The 14,457-nt window shown below is 54.3% G+C and overlaps 1 protein-coding gene across 5 annotated transcripts in view; it reads left to right on the top strand.

Moving 5' to 3' along the window:
* ZNF76 (zinc finger protein 76) overlaps window positions 1–14,457 on the top strand; it is a 35,139-nt gene extending 20,682 nt beyond the window's left edge. For 4 of the 5 annotated variants that reach the window (XM_040644723.1, XM_040644722.1, XM_040644724.1 and 1 more), the window contains exons 2-14: window positions 57–225; window positions 4,735–4,815; window positions 4,924–5,001; window positions 6,156–6,355; window positions 8,786–8,902; window positions 9,225–9,300; window positions 9,853–9,978; window positions 10,083–10,262; window positions 11,042–11,275; window positions 11,370–11,533; window positions 12,207–12,371; window positions 12,909–13,022; window positions 13,583–14,457. In XM_040644723.1, the coding sequence (XP_040500657.1) occupies window positions 153–225; window positions 4,735–4,815; window positions 4,924–5,001; window positions 6,156–6,355; window positions 8,786–8,902; window positions 9,225–9,300; window positions 9,853–9,978; window positions 10,083–10,262; window positions 11,042–11,275; window positions 11,370–11,533; window positions 12,207–12,371; window positions 12,909–13,022; window positions 13,583–13,687 (1,713 nt within the window). In that variant the 5' untranslated portion in view covers window positions 57–152 and the 3' untranslated portion in view covers window positions 13,688–14,457. Of the gene's footprint in view, window positions 1–56; window positions 226–4,734; window positions 4,816–4,923; window positions 5,002–6,155; window positions 6,356–8,785; window positions 8,903–9,224; window positions 9,301–9,852; window positions 9,979–10,082; window positions 10,263–11,041; window positions 11,276–11,369; window positions 11,534–12,206; window positions 12,385–12,908; window positions 13,023–13,582 lie in introns of those variants that run through there. The other variant, XM_040644726.1, reaches the window with a different exon arrangement.

Genomic DNA, 14,457 nt, shown 5'->3' with positions numbered 1-14,457 from the left:
CCTTGTAGCAGGAGGAAGCTATGTAACTCATAATGTGACACTGTCCATTTTCTCAGACTTGTGACCCAGAAGGAAATCTCTGACCTCAGCCGTGGCTCTTGGTGCTGGCCAGAAGCCAACTTCATGTCTGAGTGTACGAGTAGCAGTTTGCCATGGAGAGCTTGGGGCTGCAAACGGTGACCCTCAGTGATGGGACGACAGCCTATGTCCAGCAAGCTGTCAAAGGTGAGTGTTTCCAGATACCCCAGAATCTCACCCTGTCCCCCAGCCTCTGGAGACGACTGTCCCCTTCTGAGTCTCACCACCACCGTGCCCTCCCACTTGCATGCCATAGCTTACTCGGCATGAGAATTTCGTGAGGTCATTGACAAAAGGGGAACTCTTTAAAAGAAAATGCCATCGAGGCCAGCCTAGAAAATCAGACTAGCCCAGCTAGAGGAACCAAGACCTCTGAAAGGCAGAATTCCTTACATGTGGTAAGTAGGTCATAAATATTTCTGGAAATGAATGAACACTGTGCCGGTTATATGACTTCCTGCTTTTCAGATAATTCCCTGTGCAGTTTCTCAGTGCTTTCTAGAAACTTTCAAGTAAGTTAAGCCATGTACAGAGGGGAACACCCAAGCATAGATCTCGTGCCTTAGGCCCCACTAAGGTTGCCAGGAATAAAAATACAAGGTATATAGTTAAATTTGAATTGGGAAAAAAAACTGAATTGCAGATAAACAATGAATAATTTTGCAGTGCAAGTATGTCCCAAATACTGCATTGGCTAGATATGTATAAACATGGGAGGAAGCACTAAAAATAGTAAAATAATGGGGTGCCTGGGTGACTCAGTCGGCTAAGTGTTGGCCTTGGCTCAGGTCATGATCCTGGGGTCCTGGGATTGAGCCCCACATCGGGCTCTCTGCTCAGCAAGGAGTCTGCTTCTCCCTCCCCCTCTGCCCCTGCTCGTGTGCCCTCTCTCTTTCTCTCTTAAATAAATAAATAAAATCTTTAGAAAAATAAAATTAAAATAATAAAATAATAACACTAGGTACTGAGAAAGAATTTGCTGTTTATCTGAAATTTGGATTCACCTGAAATTCGATTCTCAAGAAACTTAAATTCAAGGCGGGTGTGGAGTCAGAACTGAGTGTCACTGAAGGACAGGGCCTTCGGGCCAGGGACACTCACCGCTGTGACAGCCTCCTTCCTCACCGGCATTCGCAGGCGTGCCAGATGGCCTGCGTGTCCTCCTCGGACAGCGCTGGGCAGCCATCGCCTCGCTCCTGCTCTTTATTTTGCCTCTTCTGGACCCTGTGAGCACCACCGTCCTCGTGAAGGCACTGTCATTGCAACATTGCCCGCCTTCATTTCAACACACTGTGAAAGTATATTTCAGTTCCCAAGAGAAATTGTTTGTTGATTTTATTTTAAATTGTCTGCTTCCTGATGACGAAAAGAGGCCCCTTAATCTCATTAGTAAGCTCTTTCCATATGACAGCATTGGGGGGGGGGTTGCCTTCTGGAAAGGTTTTTTGTCAAGAGCTGTCTATGCTGTGTGGGTCTGGTTGGCTTCGTCTGCTTGAGAGCGGAACTTCTCTGGAATACTTTGGAGCCTGAAACTTTGCAGACTTCCCAACACAGGTCTTGCCCCTCTGCTGCAGTTGCAGCGGAATGAGACCGAAGAACTTAGGAAGCATGGAAATGGCTGTGTCTGCTCCCCGGACCCAGTTATTCCCCGTGCCTTGGTCTTGTGCTGTGAATGAATGGTCAAATGAATGAATAAAAAGCAAGTGGCCGCGCTTGGCCTGAGAAAGCCACCCTCTTTTCTTACGTCTTCGCCTTTAATGTGTGGGTCTCCTTGCCTCCCACACCTCCCCGTTTCTCGTGTCGCTGTTCTCTGGCTGTTCTCTGGCTCCTCCACGGCGCTGTCGCGTGTGCGCACACAGACTATGCACAACCAATTTCGTACTGCTGAGGGGAGAGCCAGCCTTCAGCTCTTGACCAGGGCACTGTCATCGTTGTCAGCAGCCAGCTCTCTCGGGGCCCAGCTCAGGCAGCGGGCGGCCCTAAAAGTTGATGAGATTTGTCTATCATCAGGGTAAGCATAAAACGTGTTATTCAAGCTCAACACTTTTGAGAGTGGAAGCGTGTGTTGTGAATAAAAATTCACTGAGACTGTTCGGGGCAAACGGGAACATATGGCTACCTCTCCATAATGGGACATGAGGGCCATGTCAGTCAGCTGTCGTCCCCACCTGGCCCTCTGCGTTGGCGTCTCTGGTGTGAGAGGTGATTCTAGGTTGACATCTTTTGTCAGTAACTCTTCTCAACCTTTGGTCTTGTGCCTCGAAGCAGTTGCCACTGTGCTAGCAGAAGCTCTACGGCTCTCAGAACCCCAAGTGTGGTGCCCTGGCCGTGACAGATAAGGCATTAAATGCAGGGAAGCCGGTGGCTTCCTGATGGGAAGAGGTGAGGGGGTCCCACTCCCTCTTCTTACTGCCTTTCTCCTACTTCTTACCTTTGTCTCTACCTCACCTGTCTTCAGCTGAGTTGTAGAACTGTGGGTTATTGACCTGAGAAGACTCGGTGTGGAGGCGACTTTGTGGATTCTTCTGAGGGGGACATAGCAGAGTTAGGCCAGAAGCAGCTGCCTGGTCTTTTCCCCACATAAGAGCTCAAATTCCTAAACCTGAAACTTGTGAAGAAAGGAGTCAGCAAACCACTTGTCACGAACTCTTCCCTCTCCCTTCTTACCTTTCTCACTTCTTTCCCCCGTATCCCCTGGGAAACTCACTGGACATGAGGAGAGGCCTGTCTAATCCTAATTCTATAAAGATTTGTTTTTACTTTATTTATTTGCAAGAGAGAGAAAGCACAAGCAAGCGGAGCAGCAGGCAGAGGGAGAAGCAGGCTCCTCGCTGAACAGGGACCCCGATGCGGGACTTGATCTTAGGACCCTGGGATCATGACCTGAGCCGAAGGCAGATGCTTCACCGATTGAGCCACCCAGGCATCCCTGTCTAATCCTAATTCTACATTTAAAAAAAAATATTTCATTTATTTATTTATTTGACAGAGAACAAGCAGGGGGAGCAGCAGAGGGAGATGGAGAAGCAGGCTCCCACTGAGCAGAGAGCCCGACACAGGGCCCGATCCCAGGACACTGGGATCATAATCTCAGCTGAAGGCAGACGCCTAACTGACTGAGCCACCCAGGAGCCCCTAATCCTAATTCTAAGCCGAAGAGCCTGTTGCTCTTATAAGTGCTTCCCAGTAAGCCCCCCTCTACCGCCACCATGTCTAAAAATGAATGAATGAATGAATGAAATCTTTAAGAAAAAAATGCTTCCCGATAAGGATCTGAGGCAAAGGAAAGGTAATATCGCAGGAACTCTGGAGTCTTGTTACGTTTTATGCTGCTTGCTTGTTGCCTTAAGTGAGTCATCTTTTAATTAGAAAATTGAAATGATAATGTCAGAGATGAATGGAGGAGACATTCCCCACAGTGGCAGTGGAAGAAGGCCTAGAGGACAAGCAAAAGCACAGCAGTTGCGTTCACATTAGCTCCCTGTCGCTTTATTTTGTTTCTTCCAAAATGCAGAGCGGGTTTATGATGATAAAAGCTAAGGCACGGGGTGCCTGGGTGGCGCAGTCGTTAGGCATCCTGCTCTTGGTTTCGGCTCAGGTCGTGATCGCAGGGTCGTGGGATCGAGCCCTGAGTTGGGCTCTGCACTCAGTGAGGAAGTCTGCTAAAGTTTCTCTCTCTCCCTCTCTCTCTGCCCCTCCCTACCGCTCGCTCTCTCTCAAATAAATAAATAAATTTTTTTTTTAAGATTTTATTTATTTATTTGACAGAGAGAGACAGCCAGCGAGAGAGGGAACACAAGCAGGGGGAGTGGGAGAGGAAGAAGCAGGCTCCCAGCGGAGGAGCCTGATGTGGGGCTCGATCCCAGAACGCCAGGATCACACCCTGAGCCGAAGGCAGACGCTTAACGACTGAGCCACCCAGGCGCCCTAATAAATAAGTAAATCTTAAAAAAAAAAAAAAAAAAACAAGGCTTATTGAGGGCTGACCACCCATGCTCCTGGCATTGTTTTATATTCATTAATTTATTTAACACTCACAGCAACCTAGTGACAAAGACACAGTTTTTAATCCTCTTTTTAGGAGGAGGAAACTGAGGCCCAGGGAGGTTAATAAACTGTCTGAGAACACACAGCTAGTAAGAAGGAGAGCTGAAATTCAAACCCAGGATGCCTGGACAGTTCCAGAGCCGCTTGCTTTTAAACACTGCGCTTTGTTGCCTTATTACAAGCTCTAGTTCTGGTATACTGCACAGTGGGAGACAAGGAATGTATTTTGATTTGTTAGTCTGAGTGCTGAATTTTGACCCACTGAGGTCTTTCCAGGTTTCAGGGCATTCTTTGTTTTCTATTTAGATCATTCGTGGCAGCTTACCGTTAGGCTGAAGCCCCCACTTCAGCGAGCATGGATGGAATAATGAAGTTGCTCCCCCTTGAGTAGAGGAAGGGACTCTGTTGGGAGCTGTGGGGTTCCTTGTGGTGGGATGTCTTCACCCCGAGTACCGCTGAGCCCCAGGCCCAGGGAAGCAAGGAGCAGGGGAAATAGGGCATGTCGCCTGTGCTTAGACATGCCTCAGACAGGCCTCTTCGAGAAGCAGGCAGGTGTCCCTCGTCCCTCTTCAGGGCCTGACCTGCGCCTCTCTGTTTCCACCTGCACAGGAGAGAAGCTGCTAGAAGGGCAAGTGATCCAGCTCGAGGATGGGACCACCGCATACATTCACCAAGTGACGGTGCAGAAAGGTGAGTGCCCAAGACACCCCAGCCTCATGGAGGCCAGGCAGCTCCCATTGAGGGAGGGGTGGGATGGTATCGAGCTCCAGAGAAAGGCAAGCATTGCTCTCCTTACAGAACCTCTCTCCTTTGAGGATGGACAGCCTGTACAGCTGGAGGATGGCAGCATGGCATACATACACCGCACACCCAAAGGTGGGGTCACGGTCATCACGACTGGCGGGCGGAAGGGAGGCAGAATTGGCAGAGGTTGGGGCATAGCCATGGGAGCTGGAGTGCCCAAGCTCACCCGGATTAGCAGGCTCACCTACCTTCCCTGGTGCCCACCATCAGAGCGGCAGTGTCTGCCTCCGGGAAACTGAGCCCTGGGGCTCAATAGCATGGGCCTCGGCGGTGGCTTTGTCTCTGACACAGCTGTAAGCTCTTAGGGCTTTAGATAGGACCCAAGGACATCATCCAAGACCAGGAGTAAAAACTTAGTAACATTTAAGACTGAAGTCTCTAAGTACTGAGGAGTAACGGTTTATTCCTTCTGCAGGTAGTTTCTTGAGCAGCTGCTGCGTGGCAGGCACTGCGCTAGGTGTGGAGTGTACAAGTGAGGACAGAGGCAGACATGCTCCCTGCTCTTCTAGAGGCCAGTGGGGGAAATAGAAGTGAGACAAACTGTCACCGACGAACTGATCATCATAAACGGAGATCCAGCTCAGGGAGGGCTTCCCTGCAGGAGGGACGCTCGGGCTGAGAACTGAAGGGTAGACTTAGCTGGAGGAAGAGAGACAGCAGGGAACAGAAGGAACAGCATGTGAGGCTCAGAGGTGGAAGGAGGAAGAATGGCATGTTCCAAGGAACTGCTAGGAGCCAAAAGTGTGGCGGGGGGGTGGCAAGGTAGGTAAGATGAGAAAGGCAGGGACCAGAGCGCTGGGGCTTGAGTGTCAAGATAAGGGTTTTGTTGTCGGGCTCTATCCTGAGACCTGTGGGAAGCGGTGGAACCATCAGGTAACATGATCTCCTGTGTCCTGCAAAGATCCCTCTTGATGCTGTGCGGCCTGGAGGGAATTAGAGGGCCACCAGTTAGGAGGTTCTTGTGGTCATCTAAGGCCAGCAGGATGGTGATCCCTTCGGGTCCTCAGGGACCTTCTGAGCTCCCAGTCAGTGCTCCATAGGAGACCTTGTCCTCGGGAGAGCTGGCCCTAGAAGAAGGGCCAGCCAGAGAGAATCACCCAAGGGGAGGGACCAGGAGATGCCGAAACCTTCCTTGGTGTATGTACCTCTCATTACCTTCAAGCCAGGGTCCCCGCCATACCTCTTGCCCTTGTGTGGCCCCGGGGCTAACCACATGTTCCCCACAGAGGGCTATGACCCCAGTGCCCTGGAAGCCGTCCAGCTGGAAGACGGATCCACCGCCTACATTCACCACCCTGTGGCTGTGCCGCCAGACAGCACCATCCTGGCTGTGCAGACGGAGGTGGGCTTGGAGGACCTGGCCACGGAGGATGACGAGGGCTTCAGCGCAGACACGGTGGTGGCCCTGGAGCAGTATGCCAGCAAGGTGAGCTCGTGGAGCCTGACGTGGCCCGTCAGCTCCCTTGGCCCCTAGAATGCCAGCACTCTAGGGGACAAGGGCAGTCCTGGGGTTGGGCCTGGCCCGAGCTACTCCCCTTCTTGCCCCTCCACCCCGGCTCCCCCGACGCATCTGTGACATCATTGCCCACGGCGTGTGCGACAGCATAGCTGGGGCCCCCGACAGCTGCTGACACTCCCCCTGGTTTATGCCGTCTCTGAGGAGGGAAGGCGGCTGCAAGGAACGGTGACATTTGTACAGTGGCGACTTAAAGCCAGCTTCACTTTGGCTGTTGTAATCCTCCTCCATGCTGCCGGAGAAAGCCCTTGCCAGTGACTTTATTAGTTTTCCGGGCCCCCGAGGTCAGACGGTTTCGTATTTATTTCTTCTCTGCAACTCATTTAGTCATTTGGGAAAATAACCTCAGTAGGCAGTGACGAGGGCAGATGCAGCAAGCAGCTGGGGTTCTTGGAACAGGGGCTCGCACAGCAGCTCAGCTGCGAGGAAGGAAGATCCTGGCTGTCCCGGTGTCGGTCAGTCGGGGCTCTCTCTGCCGGAGCGGCGGTCCCGCCCACGGGGGACGTGGGCACAGAGATCTGTGAGCATGCCAAACCAGGGGACACCCTCCCTGGGGTGAACTGCAGAGCTGCAGGGGGGAACATGGCAGGGCTTCCTGGGGCACTGATGTTACCCAGAGATTTGGGGGGGGGTTGTTTTTATACTAAGACTATGTGGCAGTAGCAGAGGAGAAGAGGAAACTCAAGTCTTTCCAACATAGAAGCACAAAACTTGATAGCAGACCACTTTGGGCTCTGGCCACTCCCACCGGCATCCCCTACGGTGTGTTTGAGAAAACATATTTGAGACTTGCTCCTGTTAGAAAGACAACGGGGCTTGGAACAGAGACAACATGAGCCCCGAGGTCTGTGCTGGCTCTGCCTCTACCTAGTCTGACCTTGAGTGAGTCGTTCTGCTCCCAGGCCTTAGCTCGCTCCTCTGAGAGGATGAGACAGGACTAGATGACCTCAGAGGTCACTTCCAACCCTGAAGTTTCTTGATTCCCCCGAGAGCCAGTGAGGCATGGCAATGAAATCCGAACACCTGAGTGTGTTAGCCCGCCAAGCAGGCCTGGCCACCTGTGACTCTCCCACCACCCCCCCCACCCCGCCATTCACCAGCTGTTTAAGTGTCTGTGAAATTTTGTCAGCTGCTTGACCCCCTGACCTGGAGCTGACAGACCTTGCCATGAATTTGGCTCACCAGTTCGTCTCCTACTCCCCGTGCCTTCCCAAGATCCATTTCAGGAGCTCCTGGGAAGGCCAAAGTGTCCTGGAAACAAAGACTAAGGGACAGTCCCAACAGGAACCTGCTCAGGAAAGCAAAAGAGCAGTCAGGGCTCACTGAAGCCCGGGGCAGGTGTGAAGCAGTGTTCCTGAGAAAGGTGACAGGGGAGGGGACTTGTCAGCCAGCTGGGTGCTGTGGTTAGAGCCGAAACTTCTGGTGAGGACTTGCAGGCCCCTGCGCTGGGCGCTTCTGCAGTTTGCTGCTTGTGGCCACCTCACGCTGGTGAACCTGGGTGAGCTTACCCCGCAGCAGGCCTCCTGTTAATGCCCCTGCTGAGCACTGGTCTCCCACAGGGAGGGAGGGGTCTCCTCCCATCAGAGGATAATGGTGTCCAGAGCTGTGGCCTCTTAGGTGCGTGTGGTCAAAAGTGGAGGTTGCTGGGGTACTTGGCTGGCTCAGTCAGTGGAGCGTGGGACTCTTGATCTCAGGTTGTGGGTTCAAGTCCCATACTGGGGGTAGAGATTACTTAAAAATAGAATCTCAAGGAGTGCGTGGGTGGCACAGTTGGTTGAGTGCCCGACTCTTGGTTTCGGCTCAGGGTGTGATCTCAGTGTCCTGAGATCGAGCCCCACGTCAGGCTCCACGCTCAGCGTGAAGTCTGCTTAAGATTCTCTCTCCCTCTGCCCCTCCGCCTCCGCACTCCTTGCACGTGCTCTGTCTGTCATAAATAAATACATTGATGAATAAATAAATAAATAAATTTTCTTTTAAGATTTTTTTTAAAAAGTGGGGGTTGCTAGCTCTCAGGCTAGCTCGGGGGTGGCCTGAATGACCACCTTACGTCACTGTCTGGGAGATGGCCTTCCTTCCATAGCTGTCACAGCCCCTGTGACATTGAGTTCTTCCTCTGTCTGTGACAAGTGGGTGGGGACTCCACATGCCAGCCCTGTTCTTCTGTGGGGTGCTTCAGTGCCTGTTTCCTGTCTGTCTCGGTCTGTCTCCCCTGGTTGCCCTTCTCCCCCTGGCAGGTTTAACTCTGTGTGTTGGGTCATAAGCTGCCAGCTGGGCCCTGTATCCTACCTCCTCCTTCTCGTCATTGAAGAGGATAGGAACCTCGAGATTTTTTTCCCTCAGGTTCTGCATGACAGCCAGACTCCCCATAACGGCAAAGGACAGCAGGTTGGGGACAGAGCATTCCGCTGTGGCTACAAAGGCTGTGGGCGTCTCTACACCACTGCTCATCACTTAAAGGTAAGGTCATCAAGTACACCTTTCAGCCTTACTGTTTTCCCCACCGGGCTGTAATTCTACCTTCCCGCTTTGACTAGAACCGGTCCCTGCTCTACTGAAAGGAAGAGATGAGTGTACTGAAATGTCAGCCTAGGGGCCTGTGACACACGTGAAGAGGGCAGGAAGGAAGAGAATCAGGGAGGGCCCTCTGGAGGAGGTGGCCTCTCAGCTAAAGAGCAGAATAAAGGAGATGGCCAGGACCGATACTCTGAGCCCTAAAGACAACCGAAGAGCCCTTCCGTCCCCCAGTCCCTCTGAGTCCCATGGTTGCTTGTCCTCACAGGTGCATGAAAGAGCTCATACGGGTGATCGTCCATACAGGTGTGATTTCCCCAGCTGCGGAAAGGCATTTGCCACAGGTAACCTACCTGGAAGCAGACTAAATAAAGGTGGACTGCTTCCAGCTGAGGGCGGAGAGTTCTAGATTCACTTTGGGAATTTCCTGCCTTCTTGGAGAAACTGCTGCCCAAGCGCTCTGACTTGCAGGGCACCGTCTTTGGAGGAAACCCCCTTGTGAGAAGTGGGGGCAGCATAGTCCAGGCCCGCGAAGGGAGCCGGGGGCTTGGTAGAGAGACCCTACCTCCTGCATTGGCTGTGGAGTATTGGGCTATTGGCATCTCTCTGGGCTTCATTTCCCCTCGGAAACCTCTAGCCGTAGCTCTCAGACTCATGTTCCAGAATGGCAGTGGCTGCCCCTGGAGAGGGAGGAGAGCAGCACGGGCTTTCCCAGCCCCTCTGATCTGTGCCGGCTGGGCAGGGATAGAGGCAGACATAGGCTTCTTGTGCCTGAGTTGCTGTGGCACCACAGAACACACTTGAAGATGGAGAGCCTCTGAATTCAGACAATGAGGCAGTGGGGGATGAGATTCCGCGGAGTGCTCTCCTCATCCCTCCCTCCCGCATGCGGACAGGGTATGGGCTGAAGAGCCACGTGCGCACCCACACCGGTGAAAAGCCATATAAGTGCCCAGAGGAGCTGTGCAGCAAGGCCTTCAAGACCTCAGGTGACCTGCAGAAGCACGTCCGGACGCACACCGGTAGGCGGGCCCTGCCCCGTTCGCCCTTGGACCTGGAGCTCCTCACTCTGGCATGACCGGCCCGCCTCCTGAGCCAGCCCGCCCCACACACCCCGTCTCCACAGGTGAACGCCCGTTCCGGTGCCCCTTCGAGGGCTGCGGCCGCTCCTTCACCACATCTAATATCCGCAAGGTACACGTGCGCACCCACACAGGCGAGCGGCCCTACACCTGCCCCGAGCCCCACTGTGGCCGCGGCTTCACCAGCGCCACCAACTACAAGAACCACGTGCGCATCCACACAGGTGGGCCAGCTGGCACGCGAGAAGCGCCCCTTCTGAGGCCCCGGCCCTCTCGACTCTAGGCTTCTGACCCGAGACATGTTCTCGACTCCGACCCGGAGCCCTTCAGCTGGCCATTGCAGGCTGGCCTGTGGGCGGGGAGAGGGGGCTCTGTGGTTGCAGCCAGAACCACTGTCTCACTTGCAGTGAGTGGTTCCTCCCTTTCCGGTTAGGTCTCGAACAACAGGTCCCGCAGGCCCTCTCAAGCTCCCTGCCGCCCCCCTACGCTCACCCTGAATTATCTCCTTCCGGCTGAGCTCCCGGGAAAAGGCCAGGGTCAGGTGTGATGGGGGAAAAGCAGAGTGAAATGTCACCCTTAGCTCCTCACCTCCTCCAGTGTCCATATGACTCGCCCTCCCCTGTGTCACGTCCCTCATCCAGCCTTACGTGTCATCTCTCAGCATATGTGTCCCCTCCCTCCTCCTTCACCCCTGCTATGTCAGTCACCCCTCTCTATCTCCTGCCTCTTCTGTTCACAACCTTCACCTTTACGAGCCCCCCGGATCCCCCCAGCAGTCCCATCACTTGCCCCCAGCCTTCCCTCCGGTCTTGGCGGTCCCACACTCCTGTCCCCTCTGTTCCGCTGGCCGTCACCCCCAGCTGTTCAGAGTCCCAGGTCTCAGTCTGTCTCCCCCCCCACCCCGGATCTCCTTTCACCAACCCCCCCGTCTCCCACCCCTGGCCCCTTAGTTTTCCCCTTGCCAGCCCCAGTTCCCGCCCCCCTCACAGCCCAGTGTCCCCAGGGGAGAAGCCATACGTTTGCACGGTCCCAGGCTGCGGGAAGCGCTTCACCGAGTACTCGAGCCTGTACAAGCACCATGTGGTGCACACGCACTGCAAGCCGTACACCTGCAGCGCGTGTGGCAAGACCTACCGACAGACCTCCACACTGGCCATGCACAAGCGCAGCGCCCACGGCGAGCTGGAGGCCACAGAGGAGAGCGAGCAGGCCCTGTACGAGCAGCAGCAGCTCGACGGTGAGGGCTACGGGCAGGAGGTGAGAGCGGGGACAGGCCAGGCCTCCCCGTGGCCCGCCGGTGGCAGGTGTCAGCTCGGGCTCTCCTCTCCCAGCCGCCTGCGCAGCCGAGGAGAGCCCACCACCCAAACGCCCCCGCGTTGCCTACCTCTCGGAGGTGAAGGAAGAGGGCAGTGACATCCCAGCCCAAGTGGCCATGGTGACCGAGGAGGATGGGGCCCCCCAGGTGGCTCTGATCACTCAGGATGGTACCCAGCAGGTACAGGCTCTGGAGGGGGGGCGCTCTGGCTGGTCCCCTCTCTCACTCTGGGGAGTCCTGAAGTTCTGACAGCCCCACCCCCATCCAGGTTCTCTTTTTAGCCTCGTGGAGCTCCGAGAGCTGAGGCTGAGGGTACCGAGTCTTGTCAGCCAGGCCCTCCACCTCAGCCTCTGAAACTTCTAGAGCACAGTTAGTAGCTTCTGTCTTTCGTGGAGGCTGACAGGTCCTGATGGTCTGAGTGAGACACTTGGCTGTCCTTCTCAAGAGAGGCTTGTTGATGGGGGCCAGAGCATAGTGTGGGGTCCGGAGCCCCAGGGTTTCTAGCCAGCCGGATAATAGGACCCTTGTTAGCACCCTCACTGTCAAGTGCACCTCTGTCTTTTGGAGTTGACATGAGGATGCAATTGGGTCGAGACCCTGAACTGCACGGAACAGTCCTGAGGCAAAGTGGGGGTAAATAGAGGTGGTCAGCAGAATTCCGCTAGCGTCTCCTTTTGGCAAGCAAAGACCTGTTTTCCTTGCTTATCCCTGTCCCCCTCCCCCTCTGTGACATGAGGCTAATCTTCTGGCTTCTCAAGAAGCTAACCTTGTCTGCGAGAGTGGGTACACCCACCCAGGGGCTTTCAGACAACCTGCCACTGCACTCCCAGCTCACCTTCCTTCCTATCGGCAGGTCAGCCTATCCCCGGAAGACCTGCAGGCCCTGGGAAGTGCCATTAGCATGGTGACCCAGCACAGCAGCACCACCCTCACCATACCCAGTGAGGACGATGACCTGGCCACGTCCGGCACACATACGGTCACCATGGTCAGCGCTGATGGCACCCAGACGCAGCCCGTATGACCAGGCGGTTTGCTTGGGGTTTCTTGTTCTCTTGTCCTTCTTTTTTGTGGGGTGGGCATTAACATGCAGGCTGACCTGTCCGGCCTTCTTACGGGGACTAAGATTCCCCCCATAAGAAAAGGATCTGTCTTCTCCATGGTGGCTCTGCGCCAGCGGTTCTCTGGAAAAGCATTTCACGGGGGGTCAAGAGACAGTTTCTAAATCTTGATCTCCCTCTAATTTGCTTTGCTACCACAGGCAGCTCACTTTTCCACGGACTTCAGTCCATTTTCAAATAAGATTAAATTACCTCTGGGCCTTTTACAGCTCTGACCTTCTGTGAATCCAAATCCCTAAATTAAGTTGGCTCTCAGAGAAAAATGCCATCTCACTAAGCTCTGAACCCCATGCTAATTAATCTGACCTATAATGGTTTTATCCATCCGCTTCTGGCTTGTTCCCAGCCACCTTACTTGAAGGGATTTTTATTTGTATTGGAGGGAGGGAGAGTAACGTAGGTGGGTTGGAAAATCTCATTATTTTATATTTCAGGTTACAATCATTACCTCTGGGGCTGTGGTGGCCGACGACTCAAGTGTAGCATCCCTTCATCACCAACAGGTGGCACTGTTGGCCACAGCCAACGGAACACACATTGCCGTGCAGGTGGGTAGAGGTCCCAGAGCCTGAGAAAGGAAGGAATAAGGAGGGGAGAGTAAGGAGACCAAGATCTTGAAGAGAACGGCATTTGGCCCGAAAAAGAGCTCATTTCAGAAGACAAATCCTTTTCTGCCTACATCCACACAGCTGTCTCAGGCTCTTTCTTGATGGAAGCAGAGTGCTGAACCCCTTCCGGCCTTCAGAATAATTTCGATGACAACATACCTGGTGGTCTAAGCCCTTTGTCTCTTAGTGTCTCCATTTCTTCCTTAGGAAAATAAGTGGACTCAAGTAGATGATTACTGAGGTCCCCTCCAGCCAGGCATCCCCTTCTGTGAACAAGCCCCTCTCTCTGACCCTGGACCATGCTGTGGCTCCCCGGCCATGGCTAGCCTACTGGGACTCTATCGGCGAACTTGCTGTTCGTGGGGGCCCCGCTAAGTGCTCAGTATGTGCCACTGGGCGGATGGAGGGGATTCAGAAAAGTAGGCCACATACTCACTAGCACTAGAATCTGGTGGGAAGTGTCTCACTCTCTCTTTGCTTCTCTACCCCCTTCTCCGCAGCTGGAGGACCAGCAGACCTTAGAGGAAGCCATCAGCGTGGCCACTGCTGCCATGCAGCAAGGGGCCGTGACCCTGGAGGCCACAGAGTCAGAGAGTGGCTGCTGAGTCCCCAGGGGCTGGATTCCACACCGTGTCGGAGGAGGGGCCATGCCACACAGGCATCCCTGCCTCCCAGGGCCCGGGCTGCGGCCGACACTTGGAAGGTGGCCACAGAGGTCTCCAGGGAAAGACGGCAGCAGGAAAACAGCCTCACTGAAGGGGACGACGGGGCCCTGCCCCAGAGGAGGGCTGCGCAGCTGGAATTGGAGGAATGCATCATCCTTAGGAGCTGAAGAGGACAAGCGGATCACCAGGCTGCCCTGGGGCATCCCCTCCTCAGAATCAGCTGGGTGCCCACTCTCCTCCCTCCAGAGAACACCCTTCCTACCCTCGGTCCACCGCCCTTCTCAGGTGGCGATTGGGACTGCTGTGGGGACTGGTCCTCTGTTCTGACTGGTCGTTGCCCACCAGGGGAAGGGGCCGACAGCTCTTCAGCCCAGTAGGAGCGGAGCAGGCCCAGCCCTGCTTCTCCCAGCAATAACCACCTCCCTGGAAGCCTGCCCAGGTGCCTGGCCACTTGGCAGCAGGGTTTCCTGCCACCATAGTCAGAACCGCTCAGGGGCCTGTGGCTGGAGAAAAGGTGCCCAGCCCCACCCACCCCAGCCACCCCCTCTCCTCTCTGTGGCAGAGAGGCAGGGAGCGGCCTTGTACATACTGGGGATTGGGTTTAATTTGTTTTGGTTTGTTTTTTTAAATTCCATTTTGATAATTTTTTTCCTGCTCTGGTTGGTGGTGGCAAATGGGTGAATGAGTATTTAATAAAAGTTCCAAGTTTC

This window comes from Ursus maritimus, unplaced genomic scaffold (assembly GCF_017311325.1).
Source record: "Ursus maritimus isolate PB19 unplaced genomic scaffold, ASM1731132v1 scaffold_30, whole genome shotgun sequence".
Lineage (NCBI taxonomy): Eukaryota > Metazoa > Chordata > Mammalia > Carnivora > Ursidae > Ursus > Ursus maritimus.
This window is presented reverse-complemented; position numbering and strand designations above follow the sequence as displayed.